The sequence below is a fragment of the Bos taurus genome, chromosome X (assembly GCF_002263795.3).
Source record: "Bos taurus isolate L1 Dominette 01449 registration number 42190680 breed Hereford chromosome X, ARS-UCD2.0, whole genome shotgun sequence".
Taxonomy (NCBI): Eukaryota; Metazoa; Chordata; class Mammalia; order Artiodactyla; family Bovidae; genus Bos; species Bos taurus.
The window spans coordinates 101,830,200-101,855,524 of NC_037357.1; the positions used below are offsets into that span (position 1 = coordinate 101,830,200).

At 37.1% G+C, this 25,325-nt stretch overlaps 1 protein-coding gene across 8 annotated transcripts in view; it reads left to right on the top strand.

Moving 5' to 3' along the window:
- Positions 1-25,325, top strand: part of CASK (calcium/calmodulin dependent serine protein kinase) — a 374,286-nt gene that overhangs the window by 130,690 nt on the left and 218,271 nt on the right. For all 8 annotated transcript variants that reach the window (XM_024987781.2, XM_024987783.2, XM_024987784.2 and 5 more), the window contains exon 3: positions 9,240-9,345. In XM_024987781.2, the coding sequence (XP_024843549.1) occupies positions 9,240-9,345 (106 nt within the window). The remainder of the gene's footprint in view (positions 1-9,239; positions 9,346-25,325) is intronic.

The window sequence follows — 25,325 nt, forward strand, 5'->3', positions numbered from 1 at the left end:
TTCTGTAGCTTTCCAGTCTTGACAGTGTTTTTGTGACCTTCTTGAGATGGGTTAGATGATTATCTTATCCTTTGTTGCTGTTGTTCAGTCTGTAAGTCCTGTCCAACTCTTCACCACCCCATAGACTATAGCACACCAGGCTTCCCTGTCCTCCCAGAGTTTGCTCAAACTCATGCCCTTGAACATCAGTATCTACATCAATCCCTTGAGCTTTTTCCTTCTTTTTCTACAAAATCTTTATCACTATAGCAGATGTAGAAAATGGCTTCTGGCCCCAAATAAGTTAAAAAATTGCCAATGTAGAGAGTGGCCACATTTTCAGATACTTACGTGTGCTGCCTCCTGGTTTTGTGGAGAGGATTAAATCAAGATAGTTTATTCTAAGGGCAAAGCAGTGTACTGTTTACTTAAAATTTTATTAAAACAAGGAGAAATATGGCCTTTTCAGAATTCCTTGTTTCCCTAGTCCAGAGTTCCACTCTGTACAAAAACTATCTTCTCCTCTCTGCCACCGTAGCTGCTGTCCTTGATTCTACTACTGTTCTTTGAAGCTGTTTCATTAGTTTTTGTAAAATAAAGATAACAAGATGAACTATTTAAGTTATACATACCTCTTAGCCATTTGCAACTATCTATATAAGTCTGGATTTGGGCAGTAGACCAACAAAACAAAGATTTAATTTTGGCAGTTGTGGCTGTGAGTCTGCAGGGTTATGCATAATCTCCTATTTCAAGCTGCTGTTTATCAAAATAATTAGCTAGTTGTTTTTCTTGATCCTTTTCAAAATAAGTGCCATTCATTGTTACTAATTTTTTCACTAATAAGTTTTCTTTTTCCCTATCATGAGATTTGTTGACAGAAGTATCGAACTGCTGGATACAGGAAACTCATGTTATTTTTAAATATTATGATAGTTATTCCACTATGCCATGGAGAATTTCGGCCTCAGTCATTCTTTTCTTTGTATATTAGACACTGTCGATTGCTTTCTGGGGAGAATTTTGCTCCTGGTGGCAGTATTTCATGGGCTTGCCCCATCGTGGAAGAAAGAGGTGTAGCAGGAGTGGGTCATGAGGCAACATCTCCTACCACATATCCCTGTTGAACTCAGCTGGAAATAAATAAAAATAGAACATAATAGACATATCTCCCACTTTTAAAAAATTTTCTTCATAGCACTTTGCTTTTACAAAAGACCTACATTAGTATCAGTTTTCACTAACTGAAAAAAAAATCTGAAGATAAGTTTTGCTTTTATGAAAAAAAGTAACTACATCATCCTTTTATGCCATTTTGGCTTATAGGAGGTTTCATAGAAACACTCTACTTTCAGATAATGGGGGAAGACGATATAAATGGCATAATTAGGAAAATGTAAAATACAAGGTATGTGAACATTTTTTTACTTGATACTTATTAGTTGAATTCCTGTCTTATTGCAATAACACTTTTCTTTTTCAAACTTTATTGAATAAAACTTTATGCAGAAAAAAATGAATCCATCTAAGTGTACAGTCCAAAGAGTTCTAATATGTATATATGATGAGTTTAAATATAGTACACTCTGTCATCCCACAAAGTTCCTTTAGCTCCTAACATATTTTTCAAGACTTTAATATTGAAAAGTAATTGAAGCATAAACCGATATTTCTCCAATTTTCTTTCATAAAGGAGTGCCATTTTGAAATAGATGTCTGAGGTTTTTTTTTTCCCTTCAGTCTTTATTGAGTGTGTTACAGTATTGCTTCTGTTTTATGTTTCGGTTTTTTGGCCCCGAGGCATGTGGTATCTTAGCTCCCCAACCAGGGACCAAACCCGCACCCTGTGCATTGGAAGGAGAACTCTTTAGCCACTGGACTGCCAGGGAAGTGCCCAGTGTCTGGGTTTTATAATAGTAAAATGCCCCAATCTTTCTCTCTTTTTTTAAAGCTTTTTTGGTTTACATTTTCCCCAAATAAAAAGCAGCAGAGGAATTGTACCTTCTAGAGATGTTCAGAACATTATATTTCTACTTTTATCATGTGTAAAATGTGATTGTAATAATGGTCATTCATATATTTGAGAAAAACTCTAATGCTGAAACTTTATGTTGTTTGGATTTCAGTCACCTCTGCTTTTTTCCTTTATCCATGTAACTAACATCTTTCTATTTTTATTTGTTCAAAACAGATCCTCACCAAATTCATGGTTGAGTAATTCCTTAAATAGATGACTCAGAGTTACATTTGAACCTAATGTTGGCTCTATATATAGTTTTTAAGCACTTGCTCTTCTTTCAGAACATTTGAACACCTCAGAAGATAAATATTATAAAGATCATTGAACTGATCACCTGTATCTTTATTAATATCTAATTAACAAGCTAAATGAATTATAGTTTTTCAATACTGATTAAGAATGACCTAGAGTTGTTTTAAATGCAAGTCCCTAGAAATAAATGATACTTACCAAACTCATCCTAATGAAGAATGAGAAGGGAGACAAGTAGTTCTTACAGTAATTGGCTTTATTATAATTTACTGCTGATAGTTGTTGATAATACCTCAAATATAGTGTTGAATTTAGTTTAAATTTGGTATTCAACTGGCCAGGATGCTTTAATATATTTATTATACTTCCAGAACTCAAAATTCTTTGGGAAATGTATTACTAAAATCATTAATTTGTAAATGCTTAACATAGTTAAGGGGCTTCCCTGGTGGCTCAGTGGTAAAGTATCCGCCTGCCAATGCAAGAGGCACAGGTTTGATCTTTGGGTCAGGAAAATCCCTTGGAAAAGGAAATGGCAACCCACTCCAGTATTCTTGCCTGGGAAATCCCATGGACAGAGGAGCCTGGCAGGCTACAGTGCATGGGGTTGCAAAGACTCGGACACGACTTAGCTACTAAACAACAGTGTAGTTGATATTGATTTCTAACTGATGTATTTGCCTATTTAAGAACAAATTTTGCACTAGTCAAACATTCTCAATTAATGGTATGCTGCTGCTTTTCTTCATGCACCTAACAGGTGAGATGTTAGGCTATAAGATTGTATTAAATGGGCAAGAATTCAAAGAAATTACAAGCTGCTTGCATTTCTCATTGTATGTGAAAAAAGATAATAAAATCTGCTAGTAAAATGTATAGAAGATCAAAGAAATAATGAGTTTCCCCTTAACTCAGATTGGTGTGGGGGCCTGTCTAGGCCTCTGGTCATCCTCTAGTTGAGAAGGTCAATTTTCTTGATTTATAGGAAGATGGCCTCATTAAAGCCAGCCTGACCTATATTATTGCCAAAGGCAGCTGGGATCTTTAGTCTTCAAACTGGTTATTAGATAAAGGTGGAGCTCAGCAGCAGCATTTAACTTGGCTGCTATAATCTTTCCAAGATTCTGCTTGGATCCCTTTCTTAAAATACCACATGATCATTAATTTCAGCTGGCCAAGGAAAAAATGTTGAGTCAGTAATGACTTTCATTTAGTTATTTTGTTATTAATATTGATTCAAACGAACACATTAATCCTTGTCCTAATTATTTTATGGCTAGATTAGAACATTCTTTATGTGCAGTTGGAGCCTGGGTCAGCTCTGAATTTTAACTATTGAATTTCTAACACAACCTGGAAATTCTTTGAAAACAAGTGAGAATACTTATGTATTTGTCTGTTAAAAATCAGTGTCTAATTTCTGATCATCACTGGTGATAGTGCAGCTGAAATAAAGCTGGTTCTGTAGCAGTCTTGATAGTTGATCACCCATGTCAGTATTACAACTGTTATATGATTGGATCTTGAGGGAACATATAAAAACTATGTAGCCGCAGGAGCCATTGTGGTATGATGTGGAGAGCACTGGACTTCAGTTATTAGCTCTGCTTCCTCTACTCACTACTTCTGTGATCTCAACAACCTAAGTATCTCACTGCACAGTCTTTTCCTCTGTAAAGTGAAACTAGACATATTTACCTCACAGGGTTATTATAACTATTAAATGAGGAATTATGGAGGAACATTTAAAAATCCCAGATACCGCACTGGATGGTCTAAGATCATTCAATAAATTTTGAAGTGTCCACAGGGCTGCTATTCAGCAGATGTTGACTACCCTTTGAGTGTTTCATAGATTAAACAAGATAAAATAATTAAAAGCTACTAAACAAGTAAAGATTGAAGGCAGAAAGAGAAGGGGATGACAGAGGATGAGATGGTTGGATAGCATCGCCGACTCGATGGACATGAGTTTGAGCAAACTCCAGAAGTTGGTGATGGACAGGGAAGCCTGGCATGCTGCAATCCATGGGGTTGAAAAGAGTCAGACATGACTGAGCAACTGAACTGAACTGAAACCAGAAAAGGGTTTGATTAACAATAGGGAAGAAATTCCAGATTTAGTCATTAAGTGATGGATTTGGGTTACTAAAAGCTGTCGTTTCCTTCTGTGGAAGTGCTTTTTAAAAACACATCTGTTTGGAAATAGACTTACAGACATAGAAGACAAATTTATGGTTACTAAAGGGGATAACAGGGTGCAGGGGGAAGAGATAAATTAAGCGCTTGGGATTAGCAGATACACACTACTATATATAAAATAGATAACAGGACCAACTGTATAGCGCAGGGAACTATATTCAGTATGTTGTAATAGCTTATAATAGAAAAGAATCTGAAAAAGAAATATATATATATGTACACACACACACACATATATGTATAACTGAATCGCTTTGCTGTATGACTCTAACATAACATAAATTAACTATACTTCAATTTTTTTTAAATGTGTTTGAGTTTAGATTCTTTTTGGAATGACTGAATGACTTTACAAATGGCTATGTAAGATATGCAGACGAACTCACAGTTGAGAAAGGACAAGAATTAAATCAAGTCAATCTATCCAGAGGTGCACCATTCCAGTTTGTTAGGCACTAGCCACATGCAGCTATTGAGCACTTGAAATGTGACTGCTCCTAATTGCGATGTCGTATAAGAATAAAACACACTGGATCTTAAAGACTTAGTACACAAAGAGAATGTAACATATTTCATTAATACTTTTTAATGTGACTATATGTTGCAATAATAATACTTTGGATATATTAGATTGCATAGACTATGTTAAATTTCACCTTCTTCTTTTTAATGTGGCCACTGAAAATATCTTAATTGTGTGTGAAGTTTGCATTGTATTTCTTTTGGATGATGCTAAACTAAAACCTTACTGAACGATTCTGAGAAAGCTGACTCTTAAATTTGACCTTTAAAGCTCAGACATTGAGAATGAGATCGCCACTCCAGTGCTAAGAATGTCAGAGAGCATTCCTTTGTTTAGTCTCATTGGTAAATACCCGACTTATTTTTGACCCATGGTCAAATTAGCTTGCTGTAGAGTCGTGGGGCTCCGAAAGCAGCATCTGACTTTTAAAAGGTAGTATGAAAAATTCTCCTTTTCCAACAACAACTAATAGTATTCTAAAAATGAATGCTACATACTTTTCAGGAAAATTCTTCTTAAACCACCTGAAACAGGTTTCCTAAGTAACCCTCCCTTATTTGAGGGGCAGACTGAAAAGTAGACCCTGGAGGACATAGTTGTTCTACTGTTATTGGATAGCCTGAACTTATTACGCCATATAGTGGGTTGATTCAGTTTAAGTGTGTTTCTCCAGTTTTGGTCAGAATATCAAATATCACTTTCCATATTACTAATGGCCCCTTTTAAAAGAAAATAAATTGATAAAATATAGGCACATAATTAAATATAGGGACACTAAACATAGAAGTAGATTCTTCCTTAAATCTTTAAAAATTTCCCTGCAAAATGAAAAAATACAAGGCAGAGTGGAGGAGTTCCCAGTCACTAAAGATAAAGTAAATCTTCAAAACACCATGGTAACCCTGGGTCAGGTCACTCAAAGGAATGTTCTAAGCTAGTATCTCTGAGCAGTCAGATAATGACAATTTCAAATCATATTATTATCACCTACTTTCAAATTCCTTCCTACTCTACTTCATGAGCTGATTTGTAGGAAAATACTCTTTTTAGTTTGCTATATCAGCAAGGAATTAATAGCAGTTAGTCTTTAATTTACACTCACATCTAAACATATATTTTGAGCTTAACTTCTTGGAATCTATAGCTTGAATGCATAGATGGTGCATTTGTGTTTTGTAAACTCTGATGTTTCTTTTTGGGCTATTTAATACATCCATTTAATCGATACTTGAATTACGGAAAATGGTGCCTCAGTTATCCTAGATATAAGCCATATTTTGCATCATTGCCCTTATAATTTCAATATGTTTTTATGTTGTTAGTTTTGTGCTGCTCAATCATTGTTTGAATTTTAGTCCCTGAAATGTCAGAAGATAGCACTAAGTCATGTCCAACTCTTGCGGTCCCATGAACTGTAGCCTGCCAGGCTCTTCTGTCCATAGGATTCTCCAGGCAAGAATACTGGAGTGGGTTGCCATTTCCTTCTCCAGGGGAACTTCCCAACCCAGGGACTGAACCCAGGTCTCCCACATTGCAGGCAGATGCTTTACTGACAGGCCCAGTGACATTTAAAGTGTTTTAATCTTTGAAGGCAGGGTCCCCAGCAAACCTGCCTTTATTTTTGAGGGTGGATTAGAAGAGACTAGACCATAAGCATTTTCAGCCATATACCAAGGAGACGTGTGTGTCAAATGGAGAGGTCTTTAGAGCATCCGTTTCTACTATAATATTTTAGTATAAAAAATGTGGCACATGTCAAATGCTGAATACGGAGGTTGAAACACGTTGCAGTTACATGAAAGGGGCAACATTTAAAGTAAATGGAAAACAGGAGAAAAGACCCGTTTTTGTTGTGACAAACACTAAATCTCCATTTACTTCTTGACTCTGATGTCAGAACATCGAATAGAATCAGACTTTGATCAGAATAGAAAGCAATGGAAAGAGAAACTAAGGTGAAAGCAGAAGGTATGAAGAGGGTCACTTCTAATAAAATGAGAAGCTGGAGATAAACATTAAAACCAGTACTAGAACTCCTAAACTTTTCGTAGAATCAGAAGGCAGAATAATCTTAAAGGGAGAGAAAAAAGTCTGCAGACATCTGATTTATATTGTCTGGCTTCAGCCTGGTCCTCTAGTGCACTTGTCAAGTCTTCCTCATAGTTATGACTCCCTAGCGCAAAAGCCACACTTTATTCACACCTGTCCTCTCCTGGAGATAGAGACCATGTTTCATTTGTATCTCATCTCTTTCTCCACAATGAACACCGAACCACCTTAACCCCTTCAGCCCCACACTGTTGCACTCCACACAGTCCTTTCCCATCTGTTTTCTCATTAGAATCTTGCCACTGCCCTCTGAAGTTGTAGACCATGCAGGTCCTGCGTCATGTCACCGTCCACATTTCATTTGCCATAAGGAAAGCATTTGTAGAGGTTAGCAGTCAGCCAGCAATAGTAATGACAGAGGCTGGACCGGCACCGAGTTTTCTGACCCCAGATCCTAAGGGATTTTCATCACTGACACTTACAGACGCAGTGTTCTCTTTAAAACAACAGCAAAAACAGACCAAAAAAATCTAACTTTCTTCGACCCTGCTATTCCTTTCCTACTACCAGGATCGTGTCTAAACCCAGCCTGGCATTGTGGAAGGACTGACTTTGGAGTTAGGCCAGGGCTCAAAACCAACCCCTTGTAATAGCTATGTGATGCTGAACAGGTTTCAAAGTCTCAGTTTCCTCATCTGTAAAATACTTATCTCGCAGGTTTGTTGGGACATTAAATGACAACAATCATATTGAGTACTTAGACCAGTGAGAGAGGTGATCAGCCTAAATTTGTTGTATCATCATTGTCTGCATCCTAAGTTTGAATCTGACCTCTCCACGGAATTTGATCTTACTTAGAACATTTATGGCCTTTTCCTGGTTGAATCTTTCTTACAGCCTTTTCTCAGCCTTCTCTTAAATTTTGTTCTTGTTTAGTTGGTAATTTGTGTCTGACTCTTTGCAACCCCATGGACTGTAGTCTGCCAGGCTCCTCTGTCCATGGGATTTCCCAGGCAAGAATATTGAAGTAGGTTGCCATTTCCTTCTCCAGGGGATCTTCCCAACCTAGGGATTGAACCCACATCTGCAGCCTTGGCAGGCGGCACCAGGGAAACTCCCTTCTCTTACTACTGTTGCCTTAATTCCCCCATTTTCTTGACTTTCTTAATATTGTATTATTGATTCTTCCTTTTCTGGTGGCTTCTCTTTTGTCTTCTTTACTGACTTCCTTATTTATACCTTCTGTGAATCCTCTAAGGTTCCTTCTGTGGCCATTGCTCTTGTTGCTAAGACTAAGTTGAGTTAACAAATCAGAGAGGACATAATAGTATCTCTCTGCTTTGTGCAGTATATCCTTAACCTTGGTTCTTTTACCTGTCTCCCTTCTACTTCCAAATATAAAAATGTCACATTGGATTTTTTTCATCTCCAAGCAGGTGAAACTCCAGCACTGTTAACACAGGAAGGCTTTAATTATCTTGTTCCATGTAGACATGACTAGTGACACTTACACCCAAACTATTTTTGTGTGATGGCAATGATCACGACGATGAGGATATTAACACTTTTATTTTTCAAATAGTATTATGTAACTTACACAGCAGTCTTTCCTGCATTATCTGAATTTGTTTTTTAAAATAACACTGTGAAGATAGTATCTTGAATTATCCAACACATTTTATAGATGATGTAAAGTAAGTTCTAACTTTGATGTTGAGAGTAGTGCCTTTTCTGTTTACCTTTACTGTTTTGTTTTGATTTTTTGCCTTCTATTCATGTAACTTCCCTGATGTGTGTCTATAAATGCTAGATTTTAGACTAAGGAATAAACATCATATCCTTAGGCAATTTAGGGAAACCTCAGAAAAAGAAGTAAAATTCAAGACAGCAAATTGAGTTGTTTATTAGCTGATCAAGAAAGGGTTATACATTTTGAAACCTGTTTACAAGAGTTTGGGTTAAGTATTTAGTTGTGTTATTTACATTTCTTAATAATAGCTGACTTGTATGTTGATTTAAGCTGGCAAAAATATTAAAAAGTTATATTGTCAAAGATGTCAAAGTGCAAAAAGTTAAGCTTTGTTTGAATGGGGGATTTCATCTCTATAGTTAGAGAAGTCTTCATGTTACCATAGATCCCATCCATTCATTCATCATTCACTCGAATTGTCTTTTGAATTCTGCCTAACAAGGTGTTCTGTGTTTGTTTTTCAGATCTAAAGCGGGAAGCCAGTATCTGTCATATGCTGAAACATCCCCACATTGTAGAATTATTGGAGACATATAGCTCAGATGGAATGCTTTACATGGTTTTTGAATTGTGAGTGTGCATTTTATTTTCTTAAGTGTTAGCTTTAGGCAGTGTTCATCTTAGATAATGCTGACACTTTTAAAATTTCAAAATAGTTGTGAACACATCTGTTCAGAATGACCTGAAGTAACAAGAATAAAAGGAACCTCTCACTGTAAGGTTCACAGTGGCTAAGGGCATGTTTGGTTACCCTCACATTTTTAGCATACTTTAGAGAAGTGGAAAACGGAGGAGATAGAGTTCAGAAGAATAGGAGGTCCCAAAAGATACGATTCCAACTACAGGAGTCTTAGTGAAAAGGATTGGGTTGAGAGTAGAGGCCTCCATGTCACGAGCCTGTCTATGGTGGTTAAGTCGCTCAGTCATGTCCAGCTCTTTGCAACCTCATGGACTGTAACCCGCCAGGCTCCTCTGTCCATGGGATTCTCCAGGCATTAGAATACTGGACTGGGTTGCCATTTCCTTCTCCAGGGGATCTTCCTGACCCAGGGTTCGAACCCAGGTCTGCTGCACTGCAAGCAGATTCTTTACCAGCTGAGCCATGAGGGAAGCCCCGAGCAAGCCTCTCTTAAGCAACTAAAAACAAGTACTAACAGACTTCCTTTAATGCAGTCACCATATTGGCAAGGAATATTCTGTAGATAACAGTAAGTCTTGATTTGAGGAAGCCACTCAACATGTTTCTCACAAAAATTTTGTCAGTAAGATGGAGAAATGTGGCCTAAGGGTAGTACAGTTGGGTAGTTTCATAGCTGGTTGGATGATTGTGTCCAAAGAGACTGTATCAAGCCTTATGGGGTGGCATACTATTCAAAATTTTAATCAGTGACTTTGATTAGGGTCTCTCACAAGGTGGTAATCCAGGCATTTTCCAGGGCCAAAGTCATTTTAAGGCTCTGTTGGGGATGGATTTGCTTCCAAGCTCACTCACATGGTTGTTGGAAGCATGCTTTCAGACTGAGGGCCTGAGTTTTTCATGAGCTGTTGGCCCAAGGCCTCCCTAGGTTCCTCGTCACTGGGTTTCTCCCTAGAGAGGCTCCATGGCAGCTGGCTTCATCAGGGTCAGTCAGTAAGCAAGACCACAAAAGTAGGAAGCAGACAGAAGTCAGTCTTGTAACCTGCTCTCTGAAATCACACACCATCACTTCTGCCATATTCTATTAGTTAGAAATAACTCACTAGATCCAGTCCAAACCCAACAGGAGAGGATTATACCAGGTTGTGAAGACCTGGAGGTGGTAGCTTTGTCAGAAGCTGCCCTCTCCAGGGGCTAGCTAATCAAGTGAATATCTAGACCAAATTTTAAACTATTTTACAAGGAGCTAAAACAAAGAAGGTGAAATTTAAGACCAATTAATATAAACTCATTCATTCACGTATATAAGTGCAAGATCACTGTGAATTTAGGTGTAACTGCTTATGTGAAAAAGATGTCAGCAGTTTAGTTAGTTGTTGTAACAGCTTTAAAAGCCCTGGATGGAACCTTCGGGTACATTAAGTAGAAGTGTGTGGTGTGCAGAACCAAGCCCCAGCCCCAGTGTGTTATATCAGTATATTGCCCATTCTCCCTAGAATGTTCCTAATAAGCAGGACACTGGCATGCTTTCGGAATGGGATCGCCTGAGTGGGAAAGAGCCTAGAAATTCCATCATAGTGACACGGCCTGTAAAGTTTTTGTTGGCAAACCTGCTAAAAGATGTTTGAAAACTATGTGCTTCCAGACATAGCTTTTAGTTGATTAAAAACTTATATTGTGAGGATGCAATTCTTAGTCATTTGCATGTTTTTAAAAATGCGTTCTCTTCAAAACTCTAGCACTATACCTTTATCTCATTCAGTGTATGGAAAATGTCTGCTCTGTGACCTAAATGGCAGAGCTAGCCATCATCGTCAAACTCATCAGCCAAATCAGGCTCACTTTCTCTCAGAAAAACAAATCAGACTTCATTTTTCAAATAAAATTAAAGCATTGATAGACATCACTGTGACAGTCATCTTACTATTGATGTCTAATTCTAAACTAGATATGGCTTTGCCGTGAATATATTGTCTGGATGAAATAAGGTGGCTCTCCCCGTCCTTTCCAAAGCAGTTTTGCTCTCACAGATCATAAGCTTTGCATTCCCCAATTGTATCTTTGAAGTTAGGCAGGTTTTTCAGCCTAGGTAAGTGGTTGGTTTTTGAGATGGGTTCTTCTGAGTGGAGATACAAAAGGAAAATCAACAGACCACAGGCTTGTTTTCAGACAGACCCAATCATGGCAAATGTAGCTATGGCTTCAGTTCAGTTCAGTTGCTCAGTCGTGTCCGACTCTTTGCGACCCCATGAATTGCAGCACGCCAGGCCTCCCTGTCCATCACCAACTCCCAGAGTTCACTCAAACTCATGTGCATCGAGTCAGTGATGCCATCCAGCCATCTCATCCTCTGTCATCCCCTTCTCCTCCTGCCCCCAATCCCTCCCAGCATCAGAGTCTTTTCCAATGAGTCAACTCTTCTCATCAGGTGGCCAAAGTATTGGAGTTTCAGCTTTAGCATCAGTCCTTCCAATGAACACCTAGGACTGGTCTCCTTTAGGATGGACTGGCTGGATCTCCTTGCAGTCCAAGGGACTCTCAAGAGTCTTCTCCAACACCACACTTCAAAAGCATCAATTCTTCGGTGCTCAGCTTTCTTCACAATCCAACTCTCATATCCATACATGACCACTGGAAAAACCATAGCCTTGACTAGACGAACCTTTGTTGGCAAAGTAATATCTCTGCTTTTGAATATGCTATCTAGGTTGGTCATAACTTTCCTTCCAAGGAGTAAGTGTCTTTTAATTTCATGGCTGCAATCATCATCTGCAGTGATTTTGGAGCCCCAAAAAATAGTCAGCCACTGTTTCCACTGTTTCCCCATCTATTTCCCATGAAGTGATGGGACCAGATGCCATGATCTTAGTTTTCTGAATGTTGAGCTTTAAGCCAACTTTTTCACTCTCCTCTTTCACTTTCATCAAGAGGCTTTTTAGTTCCTCTTCACTTTCTGCCATAAGGGTGGTGTCATCTGCATATCTGAGGTTATTGATATTTCTCCCGGCAATCTTGATTCCAGCTTGTGCTTCTTCCAGCCCAGCATTTCTCGTGATGTACTCTGCATATAAGTTAAATAAGTAGGATGACAACATACAGCCTTGACGTACTCCTTTTTCCTATTTGGCTTAAATGCCTTAAAAATATCCTGATATGTGTGTCCCCTGAAAACGCTTTGAGTATTCCCAGAAATACCTAAGGCCCACTTTGAGGGCCATTTGGCCTGAAAGAGCTATTGAAAAGACTAGGAAATTTTAGTTACCCAGGAATCTATTCATTTTTCTTTTGCTGCTAAAAGAGTCCCCAGATCATAAGCCCATAGTGGATCATAATGGATGTCTTTAGTGCTTTGAAAGATCATCAGGTATAAGAGGATTCTGTTATTATTCAGTGTAGGGTGAGGAATTGTAACTAGAATCAACAGGTGGCAGGTAGATTCAACCTGTAAGCAAGGAAGCCCTCTTTGATGATTAGACTAATTCCATGAATGAAGCGGCTATTTCACTGAGTCTGCCATTCCGCACTAGAAATGCTCAAGCTAAACCTGGATCCATCCAGGTGTCCTGAAGAAAAGGTTTTAATTTTGGACTACAGAGGGACTTTAACGTCCCTTCCAATTTTGACATATTATAATTCTTTTTTTATTTTATTCTTTATTCAAGAAATTTGTTTCTGTCCATACTTTTTTATTCACTAAGAAAACTAGACAGCAGATTTTGCAATTTACTATAAAGTGGCAAGCACAGAAAGCAAAATTGTAAAATTCACCTAAATTTCACATTTGCTATCTGTTTCAAAGGGGTCTAAGCAAAAGTATAGTACAGAGAAGATGGTCCTTGGTGTCATAAAACTTGGGTTAATATCCCACCGCCATCATTTTTACTAATTACGTGACTTTGACCAAGTCTTTTAACTTTAAAATCTTCATAAGATTATGAAAACTAGATGAGAGATTAGTGTTCATTCACCTTATAAGATGGTGACTTGCTCTACAGTGATAAAGTATTGTTTCCAGTGGATTTAACAGGTTAGTTTCAGTTTCACAATGTTGAATTATATGAGATTTTATATAGCTAAATTTTGTATGATTCAGTTGTGATTAGATGGCTATGTATTAAGAACAAGACCTCATTGAAGTTACATAGTTACCAGCCACATAATCTCACTGTTAACCCAAATAACTAGAACATAGCTTCCTAGTTTTTAACCTTTTATTTTGGAAGTTTTCAAATAGAAAGGAAATAATATAAGGAACCTCTGTGCGCCTGTCACTGAACTTCAGTAGTTATCAATATTTTGCCATTCTTATTCTGTTTATCCTTCACTGTTGTCTTTTTTTTTTTTTCTTGGCAGTTTCTAAATATCATTTCACCTATAAATACTCTGTTTGTATTTATAGATAAGGACTCCATATGTGTGTCTCTGTGTATGTATAAAATACTATTATCATATCTAGCAGACTCAACAACTCCTTAGTATCATGTCATATTCAGTTAATGTTGCTTTCCTTGATTGAACATGAATTTTTAAAGGATCTGTTTCTCAATTTAGAATTGTTCTTTTAGCCCTAGGGATCTGGAAGTAGATTGTAAATTCACAGTTAAAATAACTTAGTTATTTCTCAGAAGGGCTAGAAACAAAATAGAAATATAAAATTGTTCTTTTGTATCATTCTTTTTTTATAAATTCACCTCAACAGTCATCTTTGCCCTTTTTTTTTTGCATTCCCTTTGATCCTCTCAGTTTAAAACAAATGAACAAACCCAAACCATTCATTGCTATAAGATTTAAAGTCCTGTGGATCAAAGAGCAAAGCATAAGTTTGTGCGCGCCTCCACCTACTGGCTAGATAAGAGATTGCTCACATAGCTACTATGTGTTATAGACAGGGCTACACTAGAATTTTTCTGGCAATAGATCTGATGACCCTTAGTATTCAGGTCTCTTTGCTCAGGTTATGGGTTATCTAGATCTTTTCTAGTTTTCTGACATGACGTTGATACAGAGTAGACAAAGAGAAAGCAAATGAAATAAGGTCAGTTGACTTTGTTATTTGTTGACTACTTGGAAATAGCTCTGATAATTTTGATGGAGAAAAGGCTAGACCAAGCAAATATATTTGGGTTACTGTTGACTTTCTGGGTATGGTATCCATATCTTTCTTTGCCACAGACTATCTATAACCAGCTCTCCCCTTTTTTCCCCTAAACTGAAGTCACAACATTACATGGCTCAATCTTGTTGCTTATCAAGTTAGCGAATCCTTAGAACTAGTTGATATAAATGATTTATTTATAAGCCTGAAGCATACTCAAATACAGAGACAGAACCAGAATTTTACTGCTGGAAAAGATTAGCGCTGTAGATTTCAGACTTTGGCAATGGAAAATCCTGAGTAGAACTTGTTAAACCAGGATGTACCAGGCCCCACCCCCTAGATATTCAGTGTCAACAAATATGGGTCCTGAAGCGAGAGGTCAAGAGATGATTGACTTTTAAAGTAAGGGTAATACTATTCAGAGACCATGTTGTCATTATCCCCAACACACACAGTAGTTTGTTAGAAATCTGCATGTGTTTACACTATATCCATGGGTTCCAGATTACAGTTAAGTTAGAACTTGCCTGTAGCAGTTTGCAGTTGTTTTCAGCAAAATAAACATTTTAAAACATAGGTCCAGTTTTGAAGATAGGGCTGTGTCATGTCACCCCCCCACCTCAAAATTAAATGTATATGTATGGCTGAGTCCCTTCGCTGTTCACCTGAAACTATCACAACATTGTTAGTCGGTTATACCCCAATATAAAATAAAAAGTTAAAAAATGAGTAAATAAATATTGTCCCTTTTGTCCCTTTCCAAAAAAAAAATGTTTATTTCTAAGTCACACATCAGGGCTTATGTTTAGTAGCATCTGATACTTGAGTTAAGCTGTAAATCCTAAATTGGCTGGCCAAGAAATTTTAATTACCTTATTATAGAATGATTACATATACCACAGGGAGACTTAGAGTAATTAAAAATGGATTTAAAACACATCTGACATGGAGACAATAGTTTGTATCTTTTAAAATAATATTAACAGTTTGTATTTTTGAAGCTCACAAAGGAGGTAGACTAAAAGTCCTTTTATTTAATTTTATTGTTAAAATTTTATTTTTAATCTGGTGTTTATGCTCAGAGAAGGGAATGTTTGTGGAAGTCATTTATACTGATAGAGTAGAACTGATTACTACTTACCAGCAAATTTGCCACTTAAGAGAAAACATACTTGTTTCATATCAGGCAAGAAAAATCTGGATGTAACAATTTATATGAAAATTTGTACATATTTTTATAGCTAGTTTTATCTATTTTGATTTTGTGGTTTTATGTGTAATGATAGAAATTGCTCTTCATTCATTGAGCACATATTTCTTGAATGCCTCTTTAAGTGCTGGGTAATAGGAAACGGTTGGGAAATAGTTTGGTCCTAGTAAACATTAGAAACTTGATACTTCTGGTAATTTAATAATCTAAGATACATGAAAGGACCTAGCTGGGTGACTCTGTGTGTGTGTGTGTGTGTGTGTGTGTGTGTGTGTGTGTGTGTGTGTGTGTTTGCTAAGTCACTTCAGTCATGTCCGATTCTTTGCGATCCCTTGGACTATAACCCTCTTGTCTCCTCTGTCAATGGGATTCTTCAGGCAACAGTACTGGAGTGGGTTGCCATTTCCTTCTCCAGGGAATCTTCCCGACCCAGGGATCAAACCTGGGCCTCCTGCACTGCAGGCAGATTCTTTACCATCTGAGCCACCAGGGAAGCCCAGGCGACTGTATAGGTCTTTGGTAAATGCTAGTTAGAAGAGGAAGAAAATGTCTGTGTCATAAACTTTTTAAAATTAAACATCTCTCTTTTTTTATAATGTGCTTCTTCATTTTTTTTATTTTTAAAACTTTTTATTTTTTTTTCTGTGATATGCTTTTATTTATGTGATTTCAGCAGGGCCAGGACTATCGCAGGGATAAAAATAAACTTTTTATTTTGTATTGAGGTATAGCCGATTAGCAAACAATGTTGTGATAGTCTCAGGTGGACAGCAAAGGGACTCAGCCATACATATACATGTATCCATTCTCCCCCAGACCCCCATCCCATCCAGGCTGCACATAACATTTGGAACTCTGTAACTCTCAGGTTCGATCCCTGGGTTGGGAAGATCCCCTGGAGAAGGAAATGGCAACCCACTCCAGTATTCTTGCCTGGAGAATACCATGGACAGAGGAGCCTGGCGGGCTACAGTCCATGGGGTCGAAAAGAGTCGGACACGACTAAGCGACTGCACACTCACATACAACTCTGTGTGTTAGTTGCTCAGTCATGTCCGATTCTTTACCACACTCTGGACTGTCGCCCACCAGGCTTCTCTGTCCATGGGATTTCACAGACAATAATACTGGAGTGGGTTGCCATTTCCTTCTCCAGGGGATCTTCCCAACCCAGGGGTCGAACCCACATCTCCTGCACTGCAGGAGGACTCTTTACCGTCTGAGCCACCAGGGAAGTGCTCAGTGTTAAACATTTCTGTTGACTTAGGTTTACCACTATATTAAATGTTTAGTTGTGTTTTAGTTTTAAGAACTATGTGTCAGGGATCCCCAAGACCACTCCCAAATTTGATGATCTACTAAGAGGACTCCTTCCTGGAGAAGGAAGTGGTAACCCACTCCAGTATTCTTGCCTGAAGAATTCCATGGACAGTGGAACCTGGTAACTGTCCATGAGGTTGCAAAGAGTTGGACATGACTGAGCTACTAACATTAAGAGGACTCCTAGGACTCAGCATATAGTCATATTCACAGCTATGATTTATTACTAGCTAAAGGGTATAAAGCACAATCGGCAAAAGGAGAAGATGCATGGATTGTAGTCCAGGGGTAGCAAGGCACAAGCTTTCAAGGGTCTTCTGCCAGCCAGCAGCTGTGACAACACATGTGAGATGTTGTCCACCAGGGAAGCTCATTAGAGACTCAGCATCCAGGGTTTTTGTCAGGGGCTTGTCATGTAAACACCCTCTGCCTGGCGCATAGCAAATTCCAGACTCCCAGAAAGAAAGCAGGTGTTCAGGATAAATCATATTGTTTGCACAAGCAGTTTAGACACAGTGAGCCACTCTTTTCATTTAGGAGGGGCGGAACCCATCCAAGTTCCCATATGCCAATCAAGAGCTGACCTTGGAGGTATGCCTTGCAAGCCTTTCGAGAGATAATAGTTAGACCTTCTATGTTAACTCTTTTCCACACAATAATAGAGAACAACATAAGAAGGATTTGAGTTAATAAACTCCTGGATCTGAAAACAAAATATAATTACCTATAAAGATAATTGCAAAGCTTGGGTTGTTTTTTTTTTTTAACTATTAATTGTAATTAGTATATCATTTTGACATCTCTTGGAGGGAAAAAATGGAGGTGTCCCAATTTCTGTATAAAACAAATCCTAGATCGAGATGTTACAGTGTAGAATAGATGTTAAGCTTTGAATACTTTAGGAAACAAACTTCATTCTGATGCCTACTATCTCAGAAATGCATTTGAAATTGTCACTCTGGTAATTTTTTTGTGTATGAAATAACTTTGAATAAATTTGTGTATATATAAAATAAGAAAGTTCAGATAACTTTGTTTTTTAAAAGAAGTAGTTCATTTAAAATGAAAATTTATAAGTTGTTTTTAGTGTCATATAATACACATCCTTTGTAAAAATTTAGAGATTATGGAAAATTATAATGATAAGAATAATAGCATTTGCAAAAGGTAATCACAGTGAGCATTTCAAAAACATTTCCTTCTATGTATACCCATGATCACAGTTGCACTAAGTTGAGATCATTTATACATACAATTTTGTATCCTGGTTCTTTTAACTTAATAATTTTAAGCATTTTGCTATACAAGTAAATGGGGCTTCCCAGTGGTAAAGAATCCGCCTGCCAGTGCAGGAGATGCAGGAGCCGCGGGTTCACTCCCTGGGTTAGGAAGATCCCCTGGAGAAGGAAATGGCAACCCACTCCAGTATTCTTGCCTGGAAAATCCCATGGACAGAGGAGCCTGGTGGGCTACAGTCCCTGGGGTCGCAAAGAGTCAGACACAGCTGAGCATGTATGCACATAATACGCTTAAATACTTTTTTAGATATAACATTTTAATGGCCACATTAAGATGTCTGAACTATATATGCTTGTGCTACACTTAAATTTTCTCTAAAGTTGGATATTTACACTGTTTTCTGTTTTTCTGTATTAGAAGTAATGTTATAATTAATCATATTCTTGTACTTAATTACTTGCACACACCCCCTGATTGCCTTATGTCCTCAAAATGAGTTTTTAGAAGTAGAATTCCTAGATATTAGAATTAGTATATGAATGCATACAAACACCTCTATCACACATAGATTTAACCTTTTTAATAGAATGTATTACATTTAGAAAAATGCATACACAGCACTATACAAGCATAAATTACTGTAAAGTAAGGAACCATGTAGCTGCAACCCAGGTCAAGAAATTTTAAAACTGCCAGCACTTCAACAGCCCTCAAATTCCCCTTTCTGATTGCAACCCCCTACCTCTCTCACAATTAACACTAATCTAGACCTAACTTCCATGTTTTTTCTTTGTATACCATCTAAATAGGTATCCCTGAATAGTGTAATTCAGTGTTATCTACCTTTTGAAATCTATTTTCATAGACTCATACAGTATACATTCTTTTTGAGTCTGTGAGATTTATCCAGGTTAGTTTGATCTCTATTACTTTGTTGCTATAGTGCTATATAGTGTTAGTGAACAAACATTCACACGTTTATTTATTCATGTAAATGTTAATGTGTATTTGAGTTGTTTCCAGATTTGGCTATGTTGAACAGTAATGTTGTAAACAATCTTGTACCTGTATCCTAGTGCACCTAAGTAAACATTCATATAGGGTGTAGACCTAGGAGTAGAGTTAATAGGTTTCAGAGTTTATATTGATATAACTTCAGTTTTCCTAGATAACATCAGGCTATTTTCTAAAGTAGATGTGTAAACTGACCCTTTACCAGTGGTATATGCCTCTCTAAGGTGATCCAAGTCCTAGTTTTCCTGGCACTGCCCCATGTTTAAAATACTGTTTTTAGTCCTTATTTGCTAACTTATGCCTTCCTTTTATTCTCATGATTAATTATTACCTATGCTACACACCTTTGCTAATACTTGGCATTGTTGGAATTTTTAAATTTATTTTTAATTGAAGGATAATTGCTTTATAGTGTTTTGTTGGTCTCTTGCAAACATCAACATGGATCAGGCATAGGTTTACTTATGTCCCCTCCCACTTAAACATCCCTGCACCTCCCCATTCCACCCCTCTAGGTTGTTACTGAGCCCTGGTTTGAGTTCCTGAGTGAAACAGCAAATTCCCATTGGCTATCTATTTTACATATAGTAATGTATGTTTCCATGTTACTCTCTATATACATCCCAATTTTAGCCAATTGGTGTGTAGTAGAATCTCCTTGTAGTTCTTCCTGATTGTTGTTCAGTCGCCCAGTCGTGTGACTCTTTGCAACCCCATGAACTGCAACACACCAGGCCTCCCTGTCCGTCACCATCTCCTAGAGTTTACCAAAGTTCATGTCCATTGCATCATTGATGCCATCCAGCCACCTCATCCTCTGACGGCCTCTTCTCCTTCTGCCCTCAATCTTTCCCAGCATCAGGGACTTTTCCAATGAGTCAGCTGTTCGCATCCCAAATACTGGTGACCAAAATACTGGAGCTTCAGCTTCAGCATCAGTCCCTCCAATAAGTATTCAAGTTTGATTTACCTTAAGATTGACTAGTTTGATCGCCTTGCTGTCCAAGGGACTCTCAGGAGTCTTCTTTAGCACCACAGTTCAAAGGCATCAATTCTTGGGCGCTCTGCCTTCTTTATGGCCCAGCTCTCAAAACCATACATGACCACTGGTAATCTTCCTGAATATTCTTCCCTAATTGCCATTTAGTCACCTATCTCTTCATTCTTGTGATGATATCTTTTAATTAACAGAAGTTTGTGATTTTAATATAGTCTAATTTATCATTTTAAAATTTTATGGCCCGTGTTTTTGTATCTTGTTTAAGAAATTATTTACTCCCCTGAGATTATGAAGATATTCTGTTGTTTTCCTGTCCACCTGGAACTGATTTGAGGTACACCGTAAGGTAGCAGTTTAGTTTCATTTTTTCCATATGGATAGTCAATAGTCTCAGCACAATTACTGAAAAGACTGCTCTGTAGTACCACTTTTGCCATAAATCAGGCATCTATATATGTGCGATTGTTCTAGGCTCTGTTCCGGTCTCTTGGCCTATTTGCCTGACATTGCGCTGCGAGTACAATGTCTTAGCTTTACAATAAGTCCTGGTTACTAGTAGAGCTGGGCTTTCCACTTTGTTCTTCTTTAGACATTTCTTAAGAGCTGTACTTGTCTCTGCATTTTCCATTTCCATTTTAGAATCAAGTTGTCAATTTATACATACGCACACTTAAAAAACTGTTGAGATTTTGCCTTAAATTATTATGTCAAATCTTTATAGCAGCTTGAGAATAATTGACAGATTTATTATTGAGTCTTCCAATTTATGAATATAGTGTCTGTCTTCCCATTTATTTAGATCCTTGATATCTTTCAATAAAGTTTTATACTTTTCTTCATAGAAGTTATATACATCTTTTGTTAGATTCTTAGGTATTTGCTTTTAAATGTAGGTCAATCTCTCCTTCCCTCCCCCTTTCTCTCTCTCTTACTCTCCTTCCTTATATTGACATTATATTCCTTCTATTCATCAAGCTTCATCATTTCTAATAATTTATCTATAGAACTGTGTGGGTTTTCTGCATACTTGATCATCTGTGTATGAAGAGGATTCTTTCTCTAGCCTTTACTGCAGTGGATAAAATATCCAGAATAATGATAGCAAATCTTTATTCATTTCTGATCTTAGGGTTTGCTAGGCATAAATGGATGGTGAATTTTATCAAATTCTTTTTCTTCTGTGTATATTGAAGTGATCATATGGTTTTCTTTACTCTGCTAATGCAATGAATTTCATTGATTCTTTCATTAACCACACTTGGTGTTGATTTATAATCCATATAATCCTTTTTATTATTAGATTTGGTCTGCTTGTATTTTGTTTAGACTTTTTACATCTATGTTTGTGGGAAGATTATACTATAATTTTCTTGTACTATCCGTATCAGATTTTTATATCTAGATTACAGTAGTCTCATAAAATGAATTGAGGAGTAGTCTCTGTTTTTTGTTTTCCATACGTAAGTGGTAGAACTCACCTATAAACCCATCCAGGCCAGACTTTCTTATGAGAAGGGTTTTCATGTCTGATTCAATTCCTTAAATATTTATAGGAATATTTGGGTTTTTGTTTATTAATCTTTCACCCTTCAATAATTGTATTTTGCTGGAATGAGTGCATTTTATCTAAACTTTAAACAATTTTATCATAAAGTGGTTCATAATATCTCTACAGGGTCTTTTTCATTCTTAATGGAAGTAATTTCCGCCTTTTCTTTTTCTTTCCCAGTCTTGCCAGATATTTACCCATTTTATTAGTCTTTTAATCAGTGACTTTTAGCTCTGTAATTCCTTTTTACTGTGTGTTTATTTTCTATTTCAGTAATTTTTATTTGTTGTTTTTTCTGTCCTTCTACTTTGGATTTAATTTTCTAGAATTTATTTCCTTTTTAAAATTTCAAACTTTTTGTATCCTTGGGTTTTACATGTGTCTCTCATTAAAGGAATATAGTTGTTTTTTTATTCTAGACTCTGAATCTTCATTTTTTAATTAGAGCATTTATTTCTTTTACATTTAATTTTAGTATATTTTGATTGACATTATGGTCTTCTTATGTGCTTTCTCTTTATACCAACTATTACGTATTTCTTCACCTTCCCTGATTTATTTGAATCAGTTGAATACATTTTGTTATTTCATTTTTCTTCTATTAATTCAGAAGTTTAAGTACCCTTTGCCGTTATCGAGTGTATACCCCAGAAATGCCTCCCTAATTCATCAAATCCTAATGTTGATGTCATTATTGTCTTCCTGAACAATATCAGCACTGTATAGCACATTAATTCCATATAATGCAACCCTTGACTTATAGGATATTTGTGTATATAAATGTGTAAGTTGCATGTATTTACATCACTCCAAATTATATTATTATTGTTATTCGTTTAGATTTACCTACACACTAATCCTTTCTTTGTTATTTATTCTTTCAGCATCTCTAAAGTTTTACCTGGATTCATTTTTTTGTGTGTCAATCTGCTAAGTGCAAACTCCATTTCTGTTAGTTTCAGAATTTCTTTAGATTCCCTTTAGTGTTGAGGGATAGCCACTGGGTAGAGAATTCTAGGTTGATGTTTTCTTTCCATTATATATGATTCTACTGTTTTCTAGCTTCCATTGATATTGAGACTTCAGCTAGCACTCTGTCACTTCTCTCTGAGGATAGTCTTTCTTTATTTTTAAGGTTATTGAAAAAATGTTTTCTTCATCTTTTGTTTTCTATAGTTCTTTCTGTGATGTGGGGTGTGTGTGTGCATGTGTTTTAATCCTGCCTTAGGTTTTTAGGTCTCTTGAATAGGTGTATTGATATTGTTTATGATTAGAGAATATTCTCAGCCATTATCTCTTCAAATACTACCTTTGCCTTTTTCTCTCATCACCTTTGTGACCCAATTAAGTATAGATATAGGTATACCTTATAGTATTCTCTATATCTTCTACCTTCTTTTCTGAATTTTGTGTTTTCCTTTTTAAAATCTATATATTTTCTCTTTTTTTCAAAAAAATATTCAAGCTCAGCTTTTATATTATGAGACATAGTAGGTTTCCTTATTCAATAATCTATGTAGGATAATCTCTGTATATAAAATCCCTATTCATCATTATTGTCTGTCATTTTTGCTGGTTCTTGATCAAGATATCTTACCCCTTTATATACCTGATTCATTTTGACTGTGGGCTAGAAATTATTTTGAAAATTTCTGGCACTGAATAATGCTTTCTTCCTCTAGAGAGAACTTTAATTCCCTTCTACTGGCACGTTTAAGCACTAGCAGTCTGGGACTACCTTAATCAAGGTTCAGGGCTTAGATTTTCAGGGCCAATCAAAGGTAAAGCGGGATTGCAAGTATGTGAAGGCACTGATCACTTCCAGTTCATGCCTAGCTCTTTAGGGTCCTAGCTCAATATTGGAGAGTTCATTTCAGTTGCTCAGTTGTGTTCGTCTCTTTGTGACCCCATGGACTGCAGCACACCAGGCTTCCCTGTCCATCCCTGTCCATTCCTGGAGCTTGCTCAAACTCATATCCATCGAGTCGGTGATGCCATCCAGCCATCTCATCCTCTGCCATCCCCTTCTCCTCCTGCCCTCAATCTTTCCCATCATCAGGGTCTTTTCCAGTGAGTCAGTTCATCACATCAGGTGGCCATAGTACTGGAACTTCAGCTTCAGCATCAGTCCTTCCAGTGAATATTGAGGACTGATTTCCTTTAGAATTGACTGGTATGATCTTGCAGTTCAAGGGACCCTCAAGAGTCTCCAGCACCACAGTTCAAAAGCATCAGTTCTTCAGCGCTCGGCTTTCTTTATGATCCAACACTCACATCCATACATGACTACTATAAAAACCATAGCTTTGACTAGATGGACCTTTGTCAGCAAAGTAACATCTCTGCTTTTTGATATGTTGTTTAGGTTTGTCATAGCTTTTCTTCCAAGGAGCAAGCGTCTTTTAATTTCATGGCTGCAGTCACCATCTGCAGTGATTTTGGAGCCCCCCAAAAAATAAAGTCTCTCACTGTTCCATTGTTTCCCCATCTATTTCCCATGAAGTAATGGGACCAGATGCCATGATCTTAATGTTTTGATGTTAAGTTTTAAGCCAGCTTTTTCACTCTCTTCTTTCACTTTCATCAAGAGGCTCTTTAGTTCCTTTTCGCTTTCAGCCATAAGGGTGGTGTCATCTGCATGTCTGAGGTTATTGATATTTCTCCCTGCAATCTTGATTCCAGAATGTGCTTCATTCAGCCCGGCATTTCGCATGATGTTGGAGAGTAGTTTATGATGTTCCCCTGAATTCTGACTTGTTTTCCATTAGAGATCTTCTGTATAAGCAAATGTCCCCAGGGCAAGAGAAGTACTTTGATCCTTGGCTTTCCTCTCTTAGTTCCCACTGTTAGATTTTAGCCACTATTCCTGACAATTTGATTAGTAGTTTGATGTTTTCAGGAACTTTTGATCCAGCTTTTCTATTGTCTTCACTCAGAGACATCACCTATCAGAAGTGTAGGCAGTAGAGTTAAAACTCCTTTTACGTAGTGTCATGTTTTTGCTCATAAGGATGGTACCAATTTATATCAAGCCAGTGATAAATGAAAGCAACCATGTTTACATTTTGGTAGGTCACAATGACATTTTGGTTTCATTTGCATTAATTTTATTACTAATATGGTCAAATATTTTAGAAGTATGTTTACCCATTTCTTTTTCATGTTTACTTTCTTTAGTTTTTTTGACATTTTGTAAGAATTCCTTATTTACTAAGGATATTTACCTTTTTCATGCATTTGCAACTATTTTCCCAAAATTTGCCTGTTTTGTTTTACATTTCTGGACCTTTTTGTATGTTGACTTTTTGTGTTTTTTTTTAATATAAATTTATTTATTTTAATTGGAGGCTAATTACTTTACAATATTATATTGGTTTTGCCATACATTGACATGAATCCACCATGGGTGTATATGTGTTCCCCATCCTGAACCCCCACCCTCCTCCCTCCCCATCCCATCCCTCTGGGTCATCCCAGTGCACC